The 26,016-nt window shown below is 41.6% G+C and overlaps 1 protein-coding gene across 4 annotated transcripts; it reads left to right on the top strand.

Moving 5' to 3' along the window:
* Positions 1-64: 64 nt before the first annotated feature.
* On the top strand, positions 65-17,141 carry ECD (ecdysoneless cell cycle regulator). 4 transcript variants are annotated; one of them, XM_021006002.2, is made up of 15 exons: positions 65-200; positions 1,896-2,116; positions 4,901-5,018; positions 5,967-6,054; positions 6,185-6,363; positions 8,871-9,063; positions 9,480-9,608; positions 10,369-10,494; positions 10,675-10,760; positions 12,748-12,854; positions 13,199-13,391; positions 14,537-14,604; positions 15,042-15,271; positions 16,111-16,357; positions 16,769-17,141. In XM_021006002.2, exons 2-14 carry the CDS (start codon positions 1,912-1,914, stop codon positions 16,339-16,341), a joined length of 1,953 nt encoding a protein of 650 aa, XP_020861661.1. In that variant the 5' UTR covers positions 65-200; positions 1,896-1,911; the 3' UTR covers positions 16,342-16,357; positions 16,769-17,141. The 4 variants fall into 4 exon arrangements, with proteins under 4 accessions (XP_020861661.1, XP_020861658.1, XP_020861660.1 ...); XM_021005999.2 differs by having other exon boundaries at positions 66-200; positions 16,111-17,141; XM_021006001.2 differs by lacking the exon at positions 65-200 and adding an exon at positions 264-649 and having other exon boundaries at positions 16,111-17,141.
* The last annotated feature ends 8,875 nt before the right edge of the window (positions 17,142-26,016 follow it).

Here is a 26,016-nt window from a genome sequence, read left to right as displayed (position 1 = left end):
CGCCTTGACTACCGACTGCAGCCTACGCCCGCTCCCTCCCCGGCCCCGCCTTTCCCCGCCAGCCGGAGGTGACGGCGTGCGGCGCGCTGCAGTGACGTCAGCGGAGCGCAGCGGCGACCCCGCTACTCCTCTTCCCTCAGCTACTATCACCTCCCTGGCGGGCCCCGGACACCTTGGATGCTGGCGGCTGCCTGAGCTGAGTGCGTGCGGGCGGCGGGCGGGTGGCGCGAAATGGCAGCCGCGCTGCGGGGCACATGGCCTCGCCTCGGCCGGCCCGAGTGTGGGGCTCAGCCCCTCCCGAAGCGCCGGCCCCCCCCCGTGGCCGGGAGGCCCCTGGTCCGGGTGACAGCAGGAATGACCCTCCTTCTCGTAGCGCTTTGTCCCCGGAGCGCCCTGTCCTCCCGCCCGACGTGGGCGGCCGGCATTGCAACTACCCCCGTTCCTGTGCCCATTTTGCCGTTGAGGACCGCGAAGCAGGATGCGCGCATCCTCCTTGGGGGGGGGAGCCCTCTGACGTCAGCCCGTGCTGGGGATGCCACCCCGAATATCCTCCTTTCTTAGAATAACCCAGGCTGCGTACTTTATCCAAAAAAATCTTCCAGACCTCTTTGGAAACTCCTCTGCTTTCTGTGTGTACCACCACCAAGTGGTGAGGAGCTTCGTAAGTTTACTGTGAAGTAATACCTCCTTTATTTAGCTTAATCTTACCTCCTTCAGCCTTAATGGCTAAAGGCTTGTCAAGCCTTGCTTTAAAGAAAAAAGATGAGTCTGTCTTCTCTTATGTAGACGATTGCGGGGAATTTTGTTTTCAAAATTGGCTGGACAGAGGCCTTCTCTGCTGTGCGATAGAATAATAGCATTTGTAAAGAGCTTTAAGGTTTCTAAAGTGCTTTACCAATATCTCATTTTATCCCCATATGTATTTAAACACATATATTTATGTATATATACAATATCGTGAGAAATAGATATTGTTATTATTCCTATTTTACTGAGGCAGAAACTGAAGCACATAGCTGTTAAATGATTTGCTTAGGATCATACAGCTAGTAATACTGCTTGAGGTAAGATTTGAACTCAGATGCAGCATTCTGTCCTCTGCTCCATGTAAATGATTTGCTTAGGATCATACAGCTAGTAATACTGCTTGAGGTAAGATTTGAACTCAGATGCAGCATTCTGTCCTCTGCTCCATGTAGCTGCATCTATTTAAAGGGGAGGGTGGAGGTGTACAGCATAAGCAAACTCAGAGAAATTAAGTAATTTCTCCAAGGTTGCATGGGTAACCTGCAATTCAAACCCAGGTCCTCAAATAACATATCTGTTGCAGTTTTTCATTTTCACCATACCTCTCCAAGTGTAATTCATCAAAGATTTATTCAGTACTTATTACACGCAAGACCCTGAAAGGGCTGCAGAAATCAGGGGGAAAAAAGTCTCTCAACGTTCTGTAAGCACTTTAAAGGAAGGAACCACATTCTCCAGTACTTGTTACTTGTATTTGACTTACATTTTTGTGGAAGTTAAGATATATACAGATATTATACAAAGAGGCCAAAAATATGTAGAGGAGATACAAGGTGAAATGAGAATTCAGAGTCTGGGGACAGCTAGGTGGTACAGTGGATAGAGCACTGGCCCTGAAGTCAGGAGGACCTGAGTTCAAATTCTGGCCTCAGACCAAACACTTGACACTTAACTAGCTGTGTGACCCTGGGCAAGTTTGGAGTCAGAAAGAATATCTAGCTGAGAATATCAGAGGAGATTGCGTGAAGTATGTGACATTTAAGCTGTACTTTGAAAATATGTCATGAGGATTTTAGGAAATGGGGATAAGAGTTACAAAGTAGTTTGTGTGATTCATTGATTCATTTTATTTCAACTTTGAAATACAGTTTTCCAAGAACAAGAATGGAGGGGAACACGAAGCTGTCAGTGGCAGAAGATGCAGTGGAATATCATCTGTTTTTGTTGCCAGAAGAACCAAGAGACCCAGAGAAACGCAAAGAGGTCCTTCAGAAGTATATCACAGCAATAATGACCCAGTATGCACCTCTGCTGGTTTCCTATATCTGGCAAAATCAGCCTTTTAATCTCAGATACAAACCTGCTAAAGGTAAAGATCTATTTCTCATTTTGATGCATTTGATTTTTACATGGCATTCTTATAAGAGGGATGATCTTTCTCCTCTGGATTTTCATTATACTTCTCCCTCTTGTTTCTTTGTCTGGTTGCTCCTTCTCAGTCCCCCTTTCTGAATCATCATCTTTGTACCTCCCCCTAATTGAGCATACCCCAAAGCTTTGTCATTAGCTTTCTTCTCTCCTCTTTGTACAAATTCTTGTTCAATTATATCATTCATTCTTGAGGATTCATTGATCATTTCTACTGTTAACTGGACCAAGCCAGCCTCTAAGAATGTCCAGAGCCAAACGGCAAGCTAGAGACAGGAGAGCCAGGAATCAAACAGAAGTTTAATTTCAAAGTGGGGGAAACAGCTCGCAAGCAAGGACACGTGCCCAGGGTCCCCAAGGCACTGTGGGGACATCTCAGTACTTTTACCAATGGCTGTGCAGTGAGCTGTAGCCCAGACAGTGAGGGTAACGGCAACAATGAGACAAGTTTGATTCATAATAGAACTTAATGACTAGAACATGGGTGTGTGTCTGAGCTCAGAGAACACCTGGTGCTGGTCAGAGCAGTGCAACAGTTAGGTGATTTTTGCCAGCGGGTACGGTCATCCAGAGGGTGAGCACAAAAGTTTGTTGTTATGTCAAGCGCAGGGCACAGGCAGTCTCCTAATATCATGACACTATACAGATGAATCCCAGATATCAATGGCTGGCCCTAGTTTCTCTCCTGAGCTCCAGTTACCAACTTATTAGACATTTTCCACTGTATTTTTGTCTAATTCAACATGTCCAGAACAGAAGCTATAACCTTTCCCCTAAACCCTTCTTTCCTAACTTCTCTCTAAGGTACCACCATCCTTCTGGTCACCCAGATTCATACCTTTCCACTCATCCTAAATACCTTCACTTTCACTCCTCTGCCTCCATAGCCAATCAGTTGGCAAATGTTGTTCATTGTGCCTCTTTAACATTTCTCATGTCAAGTCCCTTCTCTTCATCTACTCCCTAGCTCCACAGTTCAGGGGCTCTTTACCTTTCACACAAACTATTTCAGTAGCTTCTTCTTTGGTCACCCTACATCCAGTCTCATCCCCCTCCCGGCTATCGTCCCCATGCCTTCCAAAGGGATATTCCTAAAGCATGAGTCTGATGGTGTCTCTCTCCTGCTCCAGAAGCTCATGGGGCTCCCTCTTGCCTTTGGGATAAAATACGAACTCTTCTGTCTAGCATTTAGAACCCTTCCCAGATTTGGCTCAGTCCTCTTTCAGGAGGAATATACATTTCTCTCCCTCACCCACTGTACTCTAGCCAGACCACCCGACTTACTGTTTTTTGTAAATGATGTATCTCCCACCTCTGTACCTTTGTCCAGGTTGTACTCCATACCTAGAATACTATCCCTTCTTACCTCTGCCTCTTGGAACTCCTAGCTTTCTTTATGGCTCAACTGAAAAACCTCTCCGTATGGGAGGCCTTTCCTGACTTCCCCAATTGTTAGTGATAATGCCCCAAACTTTGTATCTAGTTGTGTATTTTTAACAGTTTAACTTGTCTGTGTATATATTGTCCCCACTCCTTCTCCCCTGAGGAATAGAAGTTCTTTAAGGTCAGAGACCTTTTATTTGTTTTATGTCAACTCTGAACCCAGTGCTTAGGACATAGAAAGTACTTCATAAGTGCTTGTGGATTTATTGATTGGGCATCATCAGGTGTGTGTTTCACCTACCTCAGCTTTTCACATAACCAGAGTTTACTCTTTTGTTCCCTTAGTATTTTTTTTAATGAAAATATTTCTAAAGTGGATTACAGACTTCTTTGTCTTAGTCAATAAGAATGTGCCAAACATTCATCTACTATGGGTATTTTGCCATCTGACCTTTCACCTGCATGTCTCTCCATATCCCTTTCCCTTTGGCTCTGCAGACCATCCTGTCAGTACTGTCTTACCTCCATTTCTTTTGGATGATTACGGTATGGTTTCACTCATTCTTCTAGTGAGTCCCCAGATCAAAACTACCTTTTGTATAGTCTTCCTGTATTGAACTATAAGCTCCTTGAGGGCAGGGACTGTCTCACTTCTAATTGGTATTCTCAGTCCTGAAGAGTGCGGGCATATGTCAGGCAGGCACTTACAGTGTTTTCATTCATTCAGTCATTCAGGTCATCAATGTCCTTGCACTGTGTTGATGCCCTTAGAAACCCTGGGAGGGGTTTGACCCACAATAGCCATGGCTTTAATGACATAACATTGGCATTCTCCTCTTCTGCTGTTCTCCTTCACTTCTTTCTGCTTTCAGTGTTTCTAACCTGCCGCCTTATTTTGCACAGCATTGGGTGAAGGCTTATAGTTAGCTTGGCTTCTCTGGTGACAGAGCCAGTACTCAGGTCTGTTCCTTTACTTCCTCAGTCACTGTTTGAGGCCCTTGAAGCTGCAGAAGTCAGACCTGCATAAGTGGTCCATTATACTGTGATATTTGGCAGTATTGCAACGTATGATTGATTAAAACGACTCACTGACTGATAGCAGACATTCAGTTCAGTTTGGCTTTTCACTTTCTGTTTTGACTCTCCTTATGTATATATTTGATTTTGTAGAAATATCTACTATGTATATACATACATGTATATGTATGTACACACATACATATATGCATACATACATACATTCATACATACAATTAGCTGGAGCATTTCCTATCCTGCTGTGTTTGTATTGATGAATTGGTTTAACTGTTTAAAAAAACTCTTGGTTTTCTCTTGTTTTTAGGCAGCATTCCTGCTCATATTGTTGGTGTAACTAAATTTGGGGATAACATTGAAGATGAGTGGTTTATTGTTTATCTAATAAAGCAGATTACGAAGAAGTTTCCGGAGTTGGTAGCAAGGTACTACAATTACTTCTAGAAATACTAAAAATGTCATTATTGTAATTGAGAGAATGACTTTATATTATATTTATTCAGTCCATTGCAAAGTAGATTTAAAAATTATATTGGAAAGACGTTTTGAAGTACTTTCTATAGTTTAAGTTTTTTCTTGTGGAAGATTAAAATGTATTCTAGTTAAATTCTATTTCCCCCAAAGCCCAAACAAAACCAGTTGTATTTCTCACAAGTTTCTTTAACTGGTTCTTGGCCATGCTTTTGTTTTTTCCTTCAAGAAATAATATAGCAAAAGCAATTTGAAGTAAAACCAGTGGATAACCCATGCAGAAAGCAAGATGGGTAAATACTAAAGCTCAAAAATGCTCAATTCTGGTTCATATTTCCTTTTAAAAACCAAACTATGACAGTTGTCCCAAATACTTCCAATGGGAGGGGAGCTTATCATTTGACTTTTGTTTTGTTCTTTTGATTTTTTGAAGTCAGCTCTGCAGTTAAGATCCTTTTCAGTCAACCTTCCGCCCACCAAAAAGAGAAAAAGAAAAATCCCAAATATGAATAGAATATCTTCTTAAAGAACCTTTTTCTGTTTCTTTTAAAGCATCAGTAGTGTATTTTTGCTATACAAAGGATGTTGGTTGTTCTTGATATAGGATAATGAGCTTCATTAAAGCTTGTATGTCCAGTGATGGGAAAAATTAGAAGTAAAACATCCCTCTTTAAATGCCTTTAAATCTTAATCATCTGTAGCGTTTTATATAACTTATAAATATTGAGAAGGAAATGTATTAGTGGTGGGAAATATATTTTCATTACTAAAATACTGTATGTAAAATGCAAACCCTAAAAGTGCTATATCAGTTTTACCTATTTAGTGTTGTTTTTTGCCACAAAAGTGAATTTGATTAATACTCATCTTCATGAGCAAGACTGACATTTCCTTTGAAATAGGATTGAAGACAGTGATGGTGAATTCTTGCTAATAGAAGCTGCTGAATTTCTCCCTAAATGGTTGGATCCTGATAATAGCACCAACAGAGTAAGTCCACCTCACTGCTGCAAATGGACAGGGAAGAGATAGGGGTTTCTTGGAGCGGGCAACATATTTACAGGATGTCAGCATAAAGGGTGCTTCTTTTCTTTGCATCACTTCCATGTCATTTTACCAGGTCTTTTTTCACTGTGGAGAGCTATGCATTATTCCAGTACCACGGAAAGCTGGGGAAGTATCCTGGTTACCTCCCACACCTCCCACAATCAGTCAGGCACTGTCAGTCATCACCAAGCACTCTGAAAAAATCATCGCCTCAGAATCTATCCAGGCGGCAGTAAACAGGCGAATCAGAGGGTAAGAAAACAGACTTCTTCAGGTTACAAAAATGTCATTAGAGCAGCCTGAACCATAATTGGTAATGGGATTTCTCTCACTGATTTTCTTTTGAATTCCTGCCTTTTCTTGACTAGTGTTAGAATGACAGTGTCTTTAAGATAAAGGAAATAATGCTACATCATTTAAGTCTTTAAAAATATTATTACACCACAGAAATACTAATAAAAATAAGCAAACCACATGCGACATACATTTCCAAGTAAAACCTTAAAATTTACACTGTTTATCTTTTGATTAGAAGAGGTAGCATAGTAAAGTGAATAAAGTGCCAACTCTGGAGGCTGTGTGACCCTGGGCAAGTCACTTACTCTCTCAGGCAACTGTAAGGATGTACATATAGGCAAGTAAATGTTTCTACCCTGAAGGTGCCTAATATGAGGAAACAACAGATCCTGCCTTAAAGGAAAAAAAGTACTACAACATATGTTTTGATAAATTAAAACAAAAAAGTATTCAGATATGTTTGTATAATTATAGACATGTTATCTTTTTTTTATACATAGCTGTAATCAGTGGATATGCTGTTCTTATTCTCCAAATCTTAGTTTACATCTTTTCATATAAGTCTTTCTAGAATTCCTTGTATCTTTCACATCTGTTGTTTTTAATGGGTCCACAATATTCCATTAGATGAGTGTACCATCATTTGTTCAGTCATTCCCCCAATTGTTTAACATCGAAGATATTTCTAATTAGGTGCTTTGTATTAGTGAACCCCATTTCATAGAGAAAGAAAGGCAAAAAGAGGTTAGGTTACCTACCTGCCCAGTACCACACATCTGGTAAAATCCAGAGTTGAGATTTCATCCTAGGGCTTTTCCTGACTCGATATTCAGTGCCCTTTTCACACCACAGTCACTGAATTTCACCACATAATCATCACACCCTGTTTTGTTGGGGGTGTTTTTGGTCCAAAAATTGGTTTATAACCTTTCATCATGTAATCGTTGCATGGTATAATTGTGCTCATCACTCTGCTTAAAAGGTAAACAGAGCAGCAGTGTATTCACCAATGGCATATGGATACACATTTATCTCTTGTGCATCGTGAGCTGAGCCATAAGCCTAGAATTCTTGCATTGTCAGTATTCAATTTTAATGCATAGTCACAAGTATTCCATGAATCCTGATCTTGCACCAAAGACAGTTTAGTAAGAAATGATTTTTAAGTAATACTGGCACAAATTAAAAAAAAAACTTCCCATAATGATCGCACCCCACGTTTTGCAAAAATTGGCATAAAATGTGCCACAATTATGCAGTGAAATACGGCACATTAGTGGGTGAAGGTGGAGAGTATCATGATCTCACTCTATCTGCAGCTTGCCCTCTGAGTAATTAGTTCTCTTTATAGCTTAGGCTCTAGGTTCCTTGTATGACTATATTTTGGAGGTTTGGAAAAGTCTCCAGTGATTTTCTTGAGTTTTAAATATTTTGACTTTCCTTGTCATCTCCCCTTTCTCGCTTCCAGTTTTAAAGTCTTATAACCGTAAATTCAACTTACTAAGGTTCTTTTTTCTTATAAGTTGAGAAACTAATAGGGCTTCTGTATTGTCATTGTCTTTTATACAATGCTATTGACTTTAATTATTTTTTTCACCTATTTAATAATTTTCAGTTTCCATGCAGACTGATATCATTAAATTGTAGTTTCATTACTTGTATATAATATTGAATTTTGAAATCAGTTGTGAATTGAATTGTGACCTAAAATTCAGTTGAATCTTAAATTTGTGATTCAGCACGTCATGGGTCACAAAGAAAACAAGAATACATTTAGAAATGCATTTGTGGATGGTTTCTTTAAAAGTGGGGACCCTTGGAGATAAATTAGACTTTATATGTGGTTTTAGTTTGACAGAGAAACAATTGAGTCAGTGTTTACTGAGTATTTTGTGCTTTTTATTATTTAAGTAATAGCAGTCATAAAATTTTTTATCTTGAGTTCAGTGTATTTTCTCCAATTTTGTCTTAGCAAAAAGCATTTTTTTTGTTGCGTCTGAGTGCCTTCATTTATTTATTTATTTTTTTTTTGGCTAGGCAGTGGGGTTAAGTGACTTGCCCAGGGTCACACAGCTGGTAAGTGTTATGTGTCTGAGGTCACATTTGAACTCAGGTCCTCCTGAATCCAGGGCTGGTACTCTATCCACTGCGCCACCTAGCTGTCCCCTGAGTGCCTTTAAACAAACACATAAGCAATAAATGGTCCCTTAAGGTCCCTCACTCTTCTCCCCTTCTATTCCTTCACTTTTCTTCCCCTTTCTTCTTGGTCCTTCAGAGCCTGTCTCTCTCTCTCTCTCCCTCTCTCTCTCTATATATATATAGAGAGAGAGAGGGAGAGAGAGAGAGAGATAGATACAGATATATGGGGGGGGGTATCTGGCTCTTTTCCTTCTCCTTAAGATCATCAATCCAGAAGTAAACCATGATCTGGGGATTCTTAACAATGTTGCTACCCGTCATAGGTACCCAGAAAAGATCCAAACATCCCTTCATCGAGCTCACTGCTTCCTCCCAGCTGCTGCTGTGGCCATTTTGAAGCAGCGTCCTCAGCTGATAGCAGCAGCTGTCCAGGCCTTTTACTTACGGGATCCTATCGACCTTCGAGCCTGCCGAACTTTCAAAATGTTCTTGCCAGAAACACGTGTAATGACTTCGGTAAGACACTGCTCTGTCTTTTATTTTCTCTCCTTTGGTGGACTGGAATTCTGTCATTAAGTTTTTGTAAGTAATAGTTGATTTACTCTTAGTGAGCCCCCTATTTGTCTTTCTCTCCCAAAATAAGGAACTCATTTTCAGGGACTCTGTGTAATTGTCAGCATAAATTATTCTCATCTCTTCTGTAGAATATAGGATTATCTTTCACCCTGCCTCAAAGCTGTCATTCAATAAGACTGATGCTAAGGACCACATCAGAGAGCTGAAAACAAGGCAGGGGAGTAGATGGCACTTTTATGTGTTTTACCTCAAATTGTGTAAGAAAGTCTTTATTTTAACCGTATAAAATAGTGTACTGACTTTCTCCCCACAGGAAACTGTGATTAATATATTTGTTTTTGTTTTCATTCATGCAGGTCATGTTCACAAAGTGTTTGTATGCACAGCTGGTACAACAGAGGTTTGTGCCAGACCGCCGAAGTGGGTACGCTCTGCCTCCCCAATCCCACCCCCAGTACCGAGCGCATGAACTGGGCATGAAACTGGTAATGTTTATGGGAATTATTCTTTATTTTCCTTCTTTAAGTACAGGATAATTCTTAAAATCTAATATTTCTTTATCATATGTCTGAGATCGTGCCTAATTTATCAGTAATTTTTCTTCAGGATCCTTTTTGCAGATCTCTACTAAAGAGACTCATTTGATCAGAAATGCATTGTTTTTCCTTCCCCAGTGTCCTTTTCTAGTGTTCAGATGTGCATGTACTCAGAGGCAAGTCTGCTTTTCCTGCTCTAAATGAGCACAGTAATAAAACTTCCTTTGTCTTAGATTATGTTTTTATTCCCAAGGGGATTTTTGACTTATATTTCTAGTTGAGTTGAAATTCACAACCCTGTCTTGAATGTGTTATCCAGTCAATTGCAAGAAGTGTTCTCTAAAGATATAAAGCTTTCTTTGCATTTTTGCCTTCTCTTTGTAGTTCAAAGGATGATAGGATTAAGAGCTGAAAGAGACCTTAGGGAGAAAATAGTCTACCTTCCCTTTTTTACAGATGAAAAAACTGAGACCCAAAGAGATTGAGGGCAGCTTGTCTGATATCACACAGTTAAAATATTAGAGAAGGGGCAGCTAAGTGGCACAGTGGATAGAGCACTGGCCCCGAGGTCAGGAGGACCTGAGTTCAAATCCGGCCTCAGACCAAGCACAAATCTCCATCTTTCCTTGCCACCTTTCCCTTGAACCTGTGCACATATAACAATAGCAATCACTTTTTTCACATTTTTGTTCCTGTATCTCTGATTTAGGCTCATGGCTTTGAGATTTTGTGTGCCAAAGCCAGTCCACTGCCTGACTTCAAGAAGTCTCTAATGATGAACACCTCTCTTTGGAATGGCTTTCTTGACAGTCTGAAACAGAATGACTATTTTGAGGTAAGGACAATAATGTGTTCTTTTCATATACATATCAAGAAGAAATAAAGCAACTATTTAAAATCCACTTATGCAACATTTCTGGTAAGATGTATGAAGTGGCACACAAAATAATAGTTTTATGCCATGTGATATCTGTGACCAATCTTCTGATCAACATGAATGATCTGCATTTTTCAGGGAGAAATAGAAGGCTCTGCTAAGTACCTACAGAAGCTACGCATGGCAGAGAACTACTTTCAGCAATCTGTGAATGGGCCAGAAAAGTAAGAATGTCACCTTCTGTCTGCCATTGATGTTTTATTTATCAAGAAGGACAAATAGTCAGTGAAAAAAGTAGTTTTTAAACACTTACGTGTTAGACACTGTGCAAGGTACTTGAGATACAACTATAAAAGGTAAAATATGGTCACTGTATCAGATCCGGAGGATTAGAGAGCAGGAGGAGGCAGTATGTAAACTGGTTATCTGGGATTTAAAATGGGGTTTGGGAAGAAGACAAAGAGAAATTCTGATAAATCATGGCTATCCCAGACATAAGTAAAGCTCATAAAAAAAACAGGTGGACTGTATAGGACAGAAGTGTCAATCCCACAGCCCACTGGAGTAGCATGAATCAGATTAAAATATAATTGGGAAATGTTTAACAAAATAAATAAAAATACAGGATAACATAGATCATGTTAATTTGTGGTTTTCCAAGTCAATATACTACAATTGGGGATCTGTTTCTGTTTGAGTTGGAAGACAGCATAGGGCTAGAGGAGATTGTCCAGATGGAGCTGCTGGCTACACTGTCTACTGCAGAAGTGACCCCTGCCAGATGTGGGCTGCATCTATGTATGCCCCAATAGAATGCCATGGATCTGCTGAGCTCTCTTCACCTACGAGCCACCATTTGTAAAGGATACTACCATTTTTCCAGGCACCTATGTTCAAAACCTTGGAATCATCTTTCATCTTTGATTCCTCCTTACATTGCCCCCAAATCCAATCAGTTACCAAGCTCTGTCATTTCTGCCTTGCCTAGTGCTTCTTACAGCTACCCTTTTCTTTCTTTCCCTATTGCCTTTACTTAAGTTTGGGTCCTCTGTGGTCCTCCTTCAGACTATTGAATCCCTTCTTAACTGGTCTCCTCATCTTCAGTCTTCCTTCTTCCAGTCCTTCCCATTGAACGACAAAGAGTAATCTTTTTAAAATACAAAAAAAAATTTTGATCACGTTCCTTCTAAACTGAGAGATGCCTAGTGACTCCTGCTGATTAAAGGCTGGTCTTCCTAATGTAACATTACTGTCTCTTTTCTGTGTACCTTGTATCCCAGCCAGGCTGAGCTTCGTAGGTTCCCAAGCACACCCTCCACTTTCCTACCTCTCTATTTCATCTAAAATTCCCTTCCCCCACGCTCATCACAGATACAGAGCTGGTCATCCAGCTGCCATCCAGACTGCATCTCGAGCTAAAGTGAGTGCGCAAGGTCCATAGGGAGCAGAGCTTGGACTTTAGCTGAGGTCCCCTCAACTCTTCTGTGAAGAGCCACGCTCTTCTGTGGTTGTTCTCAGCCTAGCCAAAATGCCACCTGCTACTACACGTAGGCTCTGCTGGTTTTTTAGGTGTATTTGTTTTCTCATTCTTCTGCACCCCATGCCGCTTTAGGTCCATCTCAGTTTTTTGTGTTCTTATCTTAGCTCTTTTAAATTTTAAGTTACTTGAGAGCAGGATTTGTGCTGTACTCATCTTTATCTCTCTGCATTGCTGTTTATTGAACACATAGATTAGGTAGTCAGTATTTCCTGAATAAATGACCTGATAGATAAATGTTTCATTTCATTAGGAATAGGTTAGACAGAATTCCAACAATTTTCATTGTCAGCCACATCACCTGTGTGGTTATGAATGATAATGATAGTTTTCTAACTTTCTTCCCTCACATCTGTATGTAATTCGTCATTAGAGATGGTGAGAAGAGCATTGGACTAGAAAGCAGGAGACCTGGCTTATAGGCCTGGTTCTTCCACTAAATAACCTTAGGCGAGTTAATAACCTTTCTGGGGTGGTGGTTTTCTTATCTGCTAAAATGAGGTTGTTGAACTAGATCAGGGCCTGCATGACAGATGGCCCACAGGCAGTATGTTGTACAGGTCTGACCTAGATGATCTCGTATTCTTGTTAGGTCTAAAATTCCAGGATTGCATGATTAGCCGATTTCTGGGTCTCAGGTTTTGATAATTGTACATTTTATTTTCTTACTGTAGCTTTCTTGACATAAGCCCAGGGGAAGAAATCTTAACTTTATTACAAACAGTGCCTTTTGATGTGGAGGAGCTTAAGAAAGAAGATGCTAATCTCCCCTTAGAGGATGGTAAGTGGCTATATTTGAGTGGAAAAGGTGGGAGAGATTGTAACATGTAGCCGCATCTCAGAACGGATGCTGCTTGTCATGAGATGAATGTGATATGAGTATTATTTCTTGCTTCACATGGACAGGCGATGACTTTTATTTTAAACTACTTTTCAGTTAGCTACTTTTGAATGCTTTTTTTTGAGGGAGGCGGTATTTATGTTATTTTTGAAACTCATAGAAATTGATGAGAAGGAGATATTCAGCTATAGAATTCCTTATTTGCCCTGCACTCTTAGTGTTCCAGGACTGATCTTGGGCAAGTTCTGGAAATGTTCCTACAGTGGTGCTTTCTTTTCTGTTAGATGATCACTGGCTGTATCTCTCACCGGATCAGCTGGACCAGATTCTGCAGGAAGCAGTTGGGAAGGATGAACCAAGGCTCACTCCCACTCCCAAAGGGGAGGAGGAGCAGAACTATGACCTAACCAAAGTCACAGAGAGTGTGAAGGCGTTTGTGTCCAAAGTCTCAACCCACAAAGGAGCAGAATTGCCTCGGTGTGTAATTGACTCATATCTGCTGGTCTAGGTGTGTCCCCACCTCTACCAGTCTTCCCAACACACACACACACACACACACACACACACACACACACACACACACACACACATGCAGGTGGGCAGGGGATCTAGAAGTGTTTGTCATAACCACTAGAGTTGAAGTCATAGCCTGACCATTACATTTCCTTACCACAATAAGATTTACAGAACACTTTTCACCATAAAACTGTGAGGTAGTTAATGCAAACCATGGTATTCCATGGTTATTAGGGAGAAGGAACCATTTTTGCAGTAGGAGGACCTCACCTCCACTCCCAGTTCTTTTCTTCACTACGTCTACAGCGCTGGACAAGAGAGGAAATAGAGCGCAATGTACCTGGAATTTAGAGTCAGAGGACCTCGGTTTGAGTTCTAGCTTTGCCACAGAACCATGTCTGGGTATCAGTTTCCTCATATGTAGAATAAGGGCATGGGGCTAGATGAGAGTATTAATAACTCACATTTGTATAAGGCTTTAAGATTCATAAAATAGTACCCTGATGAAAAGGCAGGGGGATTTGTCTGACACACAATTTGAGCTCAGGGATCTTTACTCCCAGTCCGTGCCTTCCTAGGCGGTTGGGTGATGGGCATCTGTTAGAAGCAAATACAGCAGGACAATAGGACCAATAAGTAACAACAGAAAGCCAGATGTCTACTGAAAAGTTGCCCAAGTGCTGCCTCAGAGTGAAATACCAGCTGTTCATAATGATGGGCAAACATGGTGGTCCAGTGTCATTATGAAGAGGTTGAATGTTCAGAATTCTCTACCTCAGAGGATAGGCTAGTACAGACTATATCAGGCATTCAGTGAGACACGGTTCCTTTTTGGTGCCTGATGGAAGGCTTCACTCATCCAGAAAATTCTCTCAGGATCATGAAATGGAATGTCCTCTCTCATGATCTACCCCTCTCCCTCTGTTGCCTGTCAGGAAGCTGTGTTGGGAATGAAAGAGTCATCTCATCTGAAATGCTTCATCTTCTGCTGTATTTTCTGAGGTTATTCCCATGTGGTCAGTCACCCACCCAGACTAGCACCTCAGTATGAAAAGGGCTGTGTCCCAGAAAAGGATTTATTGTGGCTTTTTTCTTTAAACTCTCAGGGAGCCATCTGAGGCACCTATCACCTTTGATGCAGATTCTTTCCTCAGTTACATTGACAAGATTTTGGGTGAGTCACAATATGCTTTTTTCCGATATTTACTGAAGGAGTTGTGAGGCTGATAGGGTGAGTGTTAGACTTGGGATATGTGAAATCTAGGTTCTCATCCTGGTTTTGAACTGCTGCATGTATGGGTCTGCCCTTCTGAAGGGTTTAGTGGGGAATGTGTCTGTTGTGTTTCTAAGGCTCTTTTCCCACCTCGGTTTGCCTCTGCCTTTCAGGCCTTAACCTAGCATTACTTGGCATATTTTCCTCAATTACTTGAAGACCCCCATTACCCAACTCTGTTGACTTATGTGTCAGCATTTCCATTTCATCGAGGATGTAATTGTGAAATAGCCAAGCTCAGCAAGTATAGCTCTAGTCTCTTGGCAGCATCTAGTCAATTTTGAGTAACTTGGCTCTGGGCATATGTCTCTCCTTGTTTTCCCTCTCGCCTTCCATAGGGCCAAATTCTGGCGAGTCAGACTCTGATGACTTAGGTGGTGATGATCTGGATGAGGAAGACTCTGAATGCCTAGACAGCGATGATGACGTAGACCTTGAAACTGTGGACCCTGAGGGAAAAGCCTCTACAAAAGAAACTCTGGAGAGTATCAAGTCCTTAATGGCGCAGATGGACCAGGAACTAGCACATACTAGCATTGGGAAGAGCTTCACCACCTGGAAACAAATGGTAGATATGCTTTCTTCTCTCTTTTCTGAGTCCCTCAGGAGTAAAAGGTGCAGTTTCTGGGGCATGCAACCTTAAATTCTCCCTTTTTACAAGTCATTGACTTAAGTTGGATTTCCTTTTTTACAAAGAGAAAGCTCTAGAAGAAGACCTAGAGTTGTTCTTGTTTCTCGTAATAGGTACTTAGTTCCAAGTGTTGCACAGCAAGTTCAGTAGAACCAGAACTTGGGGCAGCTAGGTGGTGCAGATAGAACACTGGCCCTGAAGTTAGGAGGACCTGAGTTCAAATTCAGCCTCAGCCCAATCACTTGACATTTACTAGCTGTGTGACCCTGGGCAAGTCGCTTAACCCCAGTTGCTTAAAAAGAAAAAAAAATAGAGCCAGAACTGACCGTGTCCATGCTGAGTGTGACAACTCTTTAAAAGAGAGGGAAAGCCAGAGAAAGTGACAGACTTGGACAGAGGCAGACCAACAGCATGCTGGTGTTCAGGGTTCTGCTGGATGGAGTTTGAAGCAAGCTAATGGTTCCCTGAGCTTTCTGGTTCTCTTGAGCTTCCTCAACAGACTATGAGGAAATCTGTTTAGTTTGTAGTAGTAGAACTTCTTGCAGATAGCATTTCAACATCTGAAACCAAGTGTGACCATTTTGAGATCAGCTTTTCTGGAAGTTAGGTCTTCCCACCACAGAGGAGAGGTTGCTTCTTCTCCCCTCTCCGTTTTGGTCTCAGGTTTCAGTTTTCTTAGCTTTTCATTGTATCAGATAATCGTCAGTCAAACTGTCTATTATAACTTTGTCTGTAAAATCTCATGGTTTTTCCCTCTTGGTCTTGATTAACTCTAGGAAAACTTGACAAAGGAACCATCTCAAACCCTTGGCAGTGATTCCGATAATGACGAAACGACAGCAGATGGTCCTGTTCTGGAACCTGTGGATGTGGATCTCAACTTGGTCTCAAATATCTTGGAATCCTATCATTCCCAAGCTGGACTGGCAGGACCTGCATCTAACCTTCTACAGAGCATGGGTGTGCAGCTCCCCGATGATGCAGATCACAGACATGCCAGCACGTAACTGAAAGATTAACGGGGTAGGCAATAAAGAGTCCATCTGAGGTAGACCTGCTGCTCTGATCACTCACTTAATCAATGCCATTAACAACTTTCACAATGGAGGTGTCCTGGGATTTCTGCATGATTTTCCTGCTCAGCCCGAGGATAAAAAAATATCTTCTGTCTGTGGAAATAGCTCCCTCCAAAGGCACTGCCTTTTGACCTTTGGTATCTGTGGCATCTGCACCTACTTCAGCCTCTCCCCTGGCTTGGCTTTGCCTCCTTCACTCAGGTGCACTCAAGTCAGTCAGTAAGCATTTGTTAAGTACCTGCCATGTACCAGGCGCTGTACTAAGCACTGAGCATACACAGAAAGGCGAAAGACAGTCCCGAATCTTGAGGAAAATCTTGTTGCCTAGTGCGTGGTTCTGTTTCCTTTTTTCTCCTAGGCTCTGGTCTGAAGCCAGCAGTCCCTCGCTGTGTACATAAGCCCTCAGCTGTGGATGTCTGTGGGAAACCTCAGCATGACCAGGGCAGATGTAGTGGAAAAGCATGGTACTGTAGGTCAAGAAATCCCAGCTTCCCTTATTGGCTGGATGACCACTAGATGGCCTCAGTTTTCTCATCTGTAAAATGAAGGGAGTTGGACTGGATGGGTTCTGAGATTCCTTCCCATGCTGCATCTGTGATCTCAAATGCTTTGCAACTTTAAAGTGCTGTGTAGCTATGGAAGATGAGTTCCCATTCTCATGGTCCAGTGACTGCCGCAGCCTGGTGTTGTTGCCTCATCTCTATCTTTATTAAACATATAGCGACCACTCAGTTCCCTGGTTGAATTCTGTCTTTTCCAATCATTCAAAGGGCGACTCTCCCCAACACTTCAGAGAAAAGTCATCTTGCAGTTCCTGGAAAATACGTAATTCTCCTGTGTTGATTGTAATTCTGTTTAACATTGGATTTCTCAGTTACCTCCTCCCTTTGCACTACTTCCCCCCTACCATCCAGTCTCTCTTCCCCAACACAGACCCTATGGTCCAGTCAGGTGACTCTAGTTTTGCCCCATACCAATCAGGTTTATTTTCTTCTCAGAACCTTTGGTAGTGTTGTGCCCCTTGCCTGAAGTGTTCCAGTCTGGCTCCGTGTTAGGAGGAGGGTGGGAAAGAGGAAAGCTCATCTGTGGGAAACCTGGAGAGACCATGTTTGCCCCTAATCTGGGCAGAGATCTCCATTTTAGTCATGAGTGATCAGAATCCAGCTTAAAAGGCAAATAGTCCAGAGCCAAAGGTATTCAGGGCTCTGAGGCCACCCAAGGAAACCAGAGAAGGCCATGTAAATGGCAGAAAAGAATTACTTCCCAGATGAGATTTACAGATAATGTTTTTGTGCACTGTGGCCATCTTCCCCTAGGCTAGGCAGCTACCAGAGACCTGTTTGCAAACCATCTGCATGACGAGTGATTCCAGGATCTTAGATAAGCCAGGGATCAGTTAAGGCAGAACTGAGTTCTCTCCCTCTGAACACTGAATTCTCCTTTCAAGCTTCTTGATGCTTTGTAAGGGCTTTTTCTTGGTTGGTATTTAGGGACTCATATCAAAGGAGTGGGGGGCCTGGAGAGTATCTGTGTCCCTCTGTTGGACTTGACACTAAGGGTGTACTCTCATTCTTGTGCAGTGAACAGAACCTTCTATATGAGCAAATGGCTAGATTAATGTAGAAGGCTCTGGGGCATTAAGTCCAGCAAAAGGAATCTTGAGTCAAGTTAGTTCTTAGAACAGACTTGAGAACATAGAGGCTCCAGAATTTGAGATGCAATTTTTCCTTTTATTTTGCCCTGCTGTGTTCTTGGTGTGGAAACTCTTGCTTTATGTATACGGAGACCTGATTTTAATTCCTGACTGTGTGACTTTGGTCAGGTGACAACTTTTCTCAGCCTCACTTTCCTAATCTGTTAAATGGAGGTAATGACAGTACCTACCTCATAGGGTTATTGTAAGGATCAGAGAGATAATATGTGCAAACCTTTGCAAACTTGAACATTTTAAAATGTTTTTTTCTTTTTAAAATTTATTTTCTTAATTAATAAGCATGTATTTTCTCTTCCTTCCACCTTCCCCTCCCCACTGAAAAAAGAAAATAACCCTTGTAATTAGTTTGTATAGTCAAGCAAAACAAATTCCTGTGTTGGCCATATTACAAAAAAAGTCTCACTGTATGTGTGTGTATATGTATGTATATATGTGTGTGTGTGTGTGTGTGTGTGTGTATTTTTTTTTTTGGTGAGGCAGTTGGGGTGAAGGGACTTGCCCAGAGTCACACAGCTAGTATTATGTCTGAGGCCAGATTTGAACTCACTTCCGCCTGACTCCAGAACCAGTGTGTCTATCTACAGCACCACCTAGCAGCCCCTGCTATAAATATTTTTGTGCAATTTTTGTCCTGTTTCCCACCCTCCCCACCCCCACTTTGTTTTTTTTAGCTCTGGGATGCAGATGTAGTAGTGGTATTGCTGGATCAAAGGGTATGCACAGTTTTGTAGCCCTTTGGGCATAATTCCAAATTGAGAGCTGTTCATTTTTTTACATCATTATAGTATAAATTATTCATCTGGTTCTGTTCATTTTGCATCAATTCATAAAGGTTTCTCTGAAACTCTCCCCTTTGTAGTTTCTTAAAGCACAGTATTATATTCATGTTTCCACAGTTTAGCTATTCTCCACTTGGTGGGTACCCCCTTGGTTTCCAATTCTTTGCTGCCACAAAAAGCTGCTATGAATATTTGTGTACATATAAGCACCTTTTCCTCTTTGATCTCTGGAGTATGTATGACTAGTGGTATTACTGGGCTAAAGGAGTATGCACAGGTTAGTAACTTTCTGAGCATAGTTCCAAAATGCTGGACCAAGTCACAGTTCCACCACCAACAGTGCATCATTGTCCTTACTATTTAGTTGTACTAAGAATTGGCCCAAAGTGGCATTCCCAGTTTCTTCTTCTGCGTCAATAAAGTGGGCTTCTCATTAAGTCTTCTTGGCAATTGATATTAGTAAAGTGCTTGGCACAATGCCTGGCACGTAGTAGGCACTATATAAATGCTAGATATTGTTAGTACTATTGTTATTTACACATGTTGGCAGTGTCCATATTTTCACCTACAGGTGGAGGTTTTATGTTTTTATGTAGTAGCTTCATAGTACTGCTCTTTTCTCCTCTTGTTTCTTCTAGTCTCTATAGTTTTTCCCCTGTCCATCTCAGTCCCTCTCTGACCTGCATCTTTGGAGAGGTAACCTGTCATAGAAAGAATGCCAGGTAAATGGTCAGTACCTCTGGATTTGAATCCAAGACCTGACACGTGTGACTCTGGGCACATCAGCCTCACACAGCTTCAGCTGTGTAAAATGGAGACATTAATACCCCCAACTCCCCTTTACGTGTTGTCTTCCCTCAGTAGATGTACACTCCTTGTAGCTAAGGAATCATCTTATTTGCATTTGCATTCCCAACGCATAGTCTGGCACATGTTGAATCATTTCAGTTGTGTCTGACTCTGTGACCCCATTTAGGGTTTTCTTGGCAGAGATACTGGAGTGTTCCTTCCCCAGTTTATTTTACAGATGAGGAAACTGAAGCAAACAGGGTTAAGTGCCTTGCCTGGGGTCACACAGCTAATAAGTGTCTGAGGCCAGATTTGAACTCAGGAACATGAGACCCTGATTCCAGTCCTGGTGCTGTATGCACTGTGGCGCCACCTGTCTGCCATGTAGTAAGTGCTTACATGCTTTAGCTATCTATCCGTCTTTCTAATCTATTTCTAAATGTCTAATCTCTACATTGTTACTTTTAGGATTCTGTCTCACTTTAGGACCAGGTACTGGAGCAGGCATGAAACCAGCTTGAATCAATTTGATTTTTCCCAGTGGCCATCTCTGAGATAGGGATATTGGTATTTGTGAAATGATGCCAAAGGAAGAATTTTAAATCCTTAGAAGAAAATCATTTGACAAAGTATTACAAGTCACATCTACAGATCACCTCCCTAGAGACACAATTAGCTGTCATGTTAGACTTCAAATCAGACCGTGGGCAGCCCATGAGGAATTCTGGTCAGCTCTGTGTTTGAGTGGATATGGTTTGTGAATTGGACATTTAATTGCAGTGGCTCTGAGCTCGGGGATCCAAATCGAAATATAAAATAAACGTTTTTGACAAGGGAGGTGTAGAAAGAGCACAGAATTCACATGGGTTCCAGTTCCAGCTCTGAGACTTTGAAGAGTGTGCAACCTCAGACACTTAACTTATTCTCTCTGGGCCTTAGTTTCCTCATTTGTAAAATGGAAGGGTCAAGCATCTGAGATCCCCTTCTGTTTTATGATTCTGGTTCATTATAACCAGTTGGTCTGATTATGTTTTAAAAAGCTTTCTATCCTAGGGGAGAGTAACCCTAGAGTAATTTGTCCACGAATGAATTTTTAAAAAAATTGTTAAGCATTTACCCTAAGCACAGTCAGGTACTGTGCTAAGTGCTGGGAATACAAATAGCACAGGGTCTCCATGAGCACCTGTTGTAAAGGGGTGTAATCGAAAGGATTATGGACTGTACAGTGTTTTCACTTTAGGTTCGGATCTCAAGATACAGTGACACATACTCAGTATAAACTTAACAAATTATCACATTTATTTTGCAGTGATTGATAATGATTAAGGCAACACAAAGATGAGAATAACATTCAATACAGTAAGTAATAATCAAAATCAAGAAAAGGGGGAATAAGAAAAGAAAGGACACACACTCACTAACCAGGCGAGCTCAAATACCACCTAGACTGGGGAGACTGAAGACGGCCAAGAGGTCTGGTCAGGGAGGCAACGGGGTGGCATCCCGCTCTGACTCAAATCAGAGGCCATGCACATGGTCCACCTCTGATCAACAGAGACTCGGCGTCCCTATCTGACATCAAAGTACTCCAAAAAATCCCTTTCCAAATGACCCTTTTATATCTGTGTAAACCAGGGAAAAACAATCTTAGTATTTTGTGTACGTATCCTTGGTGAGCTCAGGTCCTGGACACACACACACATTTTAACAAAGGTTGAAGCTTGATCAGAGCCCCAAATACCTGTTTGTTGTGTAAGTCTCCAAGGAGTGATCAGTTCCTTGGACAGATAAACTCTTTTCTCACGAAAAATGTTCCTTGAGATGAATTGCTCTCCCAGGTAACATAGTTTGTTGGTTACTTGATGTTCTGTATCCTTGGTACCCTCAGCTACATATGTTAACTCCAATTTACGTTCTTTAGGTCAGGTCATGAGGCAGTTACACCAGGGGGGTGGGGAGGATCTCCTCAGTTTCCCTTACAAGGGGGGAGACCACATATACAGAAGGGCTTAGCTGCAGGGCTGATGGCAAGGTCCAAAAGTCCTGAGGGCGCATTTGTAGGTTAGATGGCAATGTCTTGGGGTCCAAAGTGGGTAGTAACCAGGTAGTACCATGGCCTAGTGATCTTCTCTCTTATAGGAAGGATTGTAGTTGGTGACTCCCTACTCATCCATGCAATGTGAGTGGCCATGTCTATCAGACAAACTTGGGGCAGGGATGATGCGAAAATGGAGGGACCTGGATGGCCTTCATCATTGGACATGGGAGAATGAGCCAGATGATTTGGAGTGAAGTGGGGATTCTAGGTTCTTTTCCATACAGAAAGAGTTGGGGTGGGGTACCGCATCCAACCAGGAGAGAGAACAGGGGAAAGAGCAGTATTAGGAAGGTTGAAAGGGGGTGGCTTGGTGTCACCTTATCAACTTAGATCTAGGAAAAGTTGCATGTAATGAGGTTTATAACTTCTTAGAAACTTTATTCCAAGTGACCCTGCTGTTCTGTTAAATTGCCTGAAGTTTCTTTGCTGTGGCCCTGATGGTACTGTTCCTGCTCATTGCAATCTACATTGGAAGAATCTGATTGTATCAGAGGTGTTGTCATCAGTGCCATAGCCCTGATGTTCTGGTGGTGCTGTAACTGATTGCATCAGTGAACTCACTGTGTATACAAAGAGCTGGCATCACCCACTATAGAGGTTAAATTTTGAGACTTGGAATTTAGTCCTTCTGAAAGGGGAAAGAAAAGGCTAGAATTTCTGGATCTTGTTCTCTTGCATGTTTTTTTTTCTTTTCCTATTAAGGTGACTCCCTCATAGGGCTGCTAAAGATTTTAAAGGTATCACACGTATATATAGATAGATAGATACACACACACATATATGTGTGTGTATAATATATATATACATACACATTTATGTTTGTAACATAAAATATAAATACATTTATATTCTCTATATAATTATAAAAAAAAGAAAGAGGGAAGCCTTCTTAGGGTACCTGCTCCTGCTGGGCTCTTCGGATAATATCTGGGCTAGGCAAAAATCTCAAAGTGAAGGTAGGTCCCACTTTTCCTTAGATCGGCTCTTACCATTTACTTGATTTGAGCAAGTCATTCAACCTCCCTCTGCCTCAGTTCCCTCATCTGTAATAGGCTCTTAATATATGAGCCTATAAATATCAACACAAGTCCATAGGTGTCATACCACCAGGAAGGGGACAGACAGTCGCTGCATATTGTGGCTCCCTGCACTGCTGGCTTTTCTTCCTCTACCCTTCTCTATCAACTGTTGGTTCCTCAGCTTGTGGGGGTGCACCTGGTTCTCCAGAGGGGCTATGTTAAGGTGCAGGCCCCTTTCTAGCTGAGTCCGTGTGTAATCCCTTTCCACATTTTGCTGTCTATACTAAACCTCTTTGTAGACTTCCTTCCTAAAGCAAAATTCAAGAGTATTAACTCTTGTGTGTGGCCTAGTTGTGAACCAAGGCAGTTCCAGAGTGGGGCTGTTGTCATTAATGGGGCCTCAGGGAAGAAAGAATTCACACACCATCTAGGGAACATTGTCCAGGAACACAGGAGAGAGAAGGGCCTTCTCTCTCTTCTTGTTTCATTCGTGGATACACCTACCACATTGGAAAAAAGAAACAGAAATCATAAACAATCACTTGAAAAGTTATTCAAGCCGTCCAGAGTTCAGAGAAATATGAATTAAAACAACTTTGAGATATCACTTTGCACCCATCAGATTAACAAAAATTTAAGAACAATAAAATTCTCTGAAGTCCCTTTGTACATGGACTGTCTTGCTTTTTATTTGTATCCGCAACACTTGGCACAGTTTTTAGCACAGAGTAGGTGCTTAATAAACACTTTTTATTCATCCATTTAAATATGTAGAATCCAATACTGGCCTAACTGAGGGAATGGTACTCTCTTGCAATAGTCTGGCTTTCTAAAAAAAATGAGTTATAAAACTAATCATATCCTTTGATCCAGTTCTCCATCACCTGGACTAACCTAGGGTGCTATTAATTCAAATAAATCAACAAGCTTGAGCTGAGCCTTAAAATAATGAATGACTGCAAGAGGCAGATGTGAGGAGGGAGGGCATTCTAGGCAGATACTTGATTGTAGTAGTGGGAGAGAATTCATATTGGCATCTGTCCTTGCTCAGACTTAACAGTATGATAACATATTGGGGGTACACTAGTAAATGTTTAACAACCGGCTTGGAGGGGGGAGAATTGTATACATGACAATTTCAAGTTTAATCTGTATCATTAACATTATCTCCATAAATGAAGTCTAGACATTTACAAAACCATAAATCAACCCTGTTTTGTAGAGTTTTCTCATTTTCTAGATGTAAATACTCACATTGAAAATTTAACTATCATCTCTCACCAGCCTACTTTAGCTGGCTTCAGCACACCTCTGAAACAAGTCTCTGAATTAATTAAACATCAAGGAAGTGTGATATCTAAATTGGCCGCCAGGTGGTGGCTATCCTTGATTTCACACGTGAGGTAGTCTTTCTTAGGCAGTGGTATCCCCGTAGAGTGAACTCAGTCTGAAAACACCTCTTATTGTGGTTAGGGGATGATATGGAATAAGGCTCATAATATCAAGGTTGTGAAATTGATAACTCTAGAGTGATACTATATCTGGGCTTTCTGCCTTCTCTGCCCATTCCCATCCCCTAATCACAGATCTTAGTCAATATTCTGTGGCCTCCTTGTTTATTGAACATAGTGAAAATGAAAGAAAACAGTTAAGCACTTCTTCTTGGAGCCATCCACCTCCAACCATTTTCCAAAGGGGTCACCTAGACACTTACCCATTTCCTTACATTTAGCCAGGAAACCCTCATGGGACAAGAGATTACGGAAAGGGAATATAACCTGGGATTTTAGCCAAACCTAGAGCATTTTGCATGAGACTCTCCTAATGATGGAGAGAATGTTGATGTAACACTATGCATGGGGGAAGAGTTGGTGTAACAGCTTTAGAGAGAGACTTTTTTTCTTTTTGAGAGAGTACATATGTAGTTCTAGATACTCTTTGGGACCAACTTCAGACATGTGAGGATAGAGTGAAAGGTTTTGGAAACAGCAGATGAGTGTAGGAAGCAGACTCCTTGACATGTTCCTGATTTCCAGTGTGCCTCCCCAGAGACTTTTGGAGAATTTCCCCTTGGATGAGATCAGTGCCTCTCTCTTGGTTGAGTGAGATCCCATCTCTCTCCCACTGACTCTTGTGTATTTTCTGGTATTTACTGATTCCTTTTTGCTATCGACTGCGGCAGATGAGCAAGATATCAGGTCATATCTGTCCATGCCTTCCCAAGAGCCACATTCAGACAGCTAAGGTGGACATAAATATCTTACATGGGTACACATACTTCTTACAGAAATAAGAGAGATGCATTTGAGCAGGAGCTTGTCTTTATACCAATGAGAAAGAATGGTCCTCCCCTTCCTCTTTCACTGACCAACAAGATTCTCAGTAGCTGCCAGTTTCAGAATTCAAGGTCCTCCTTCCTCTTTGCATTCCAATTCCTTCCTCCATTCCAAGATCTTGGTTGCTTCCTGCAGGTTAATAGTCCCTAATACTACAATTGTAAGAAAATGGAGTCTTGGGCTACTGTAAGAGCAGTGGCTACCATAAGCCCCAGTCGTGGCTGCCCCTGTCTATCTCATGGAAATGCAGTAAGTCCATATGGAACAGCAGGTTCCATTTGCCCCAATTCCCCAAATGATGAGCAGGAAGTCTAAATTTCAAGGGCAGTGGAAGAAAGAGGATTGTAGATGTGAATGCCTATTACAGATCTTATACAGCCTCATGTACTATTGCTTGGTTTCCTGCCTACTCTAATAGTATACCCCCTGAGACCCCTAGTGAGGAGTCCAAATATACCCCCATCTTTCTCTACAAGTCAGCATCACCAGAGGTCAATAAGAACACAAAGTTTCGGAAGTCATGGCACAGGTTACGTGGATGGGAGACAGCCTGGGCAAAGGCAAGAAAGTCAATGGTGTTTACAGGGAACAGCAAATATTTATTTGCTTATTTAGTTGGCAGGAACATAGAGTATATGGGACGTAATGTGTAAACTACTTGGAAATATTGACCGGATTCAGACTGTGAAGAACTTTTCTTGTTCAACAGAGGATTTTGTATTTTCTCCTTGAGACCATAGGGAGCCAATGAAGTTTCTTGAGCTGGGTATTGACATGGCCAAGCCTATGCTTAAAGAATATCATTTCAGCAAATGTGTGGAGGATGTAGTTGAGAGGGGAAACTAGAGGAAGGGAGGTCAATTAGAAGACT

Source organism: Phascolarctos cinereus, unplaced genomic scaffold (genome assembly GCF_003287225.1).
Source record: "Phascolarctos cinereus isolate Bilbo 61053 unplaced genomic scaffold, phaCin_HiC Scaffold_3;HRSCAF=262, whole genome shotgun sequence".
Taxonomy (NCBI): domain Eukaryota; kingdom Metazoa; phylum Chordata; class Mammalia; order Diprotodontia; family Phascolarctidae; genus Phascolarctos; species Phascolarctos cinereus.
Note: the sequence above shows the minus strand (reverse complement) of the source record. Positions and strands in the feature narration are given on the sequence as shown.

Bases quoted from the DNA above. Each gene is read 5' to 3' on its own strand.
- ECD (XM_021006002.2), top strand. From the start codon at position 1,912: ATGGAGGGGAACACGAAGCTGTCAGTGGCAGAAGATGCAGTGGAATAT. The intron at 14,605-15,041 runs GTGAGTCACAAT...CGCCTTCCATAG, and splicing joins TTACATTGACAAGATTTTGG to GGCCAAATTCTGGCGAGTCA. The intron at 15,272-16,110 runs GTAGATATGCTT...GATTAACTCTAG, and splicing joins TCACCACCTGGAAACAAATG to GAAAACTTGACAAAGGAACC.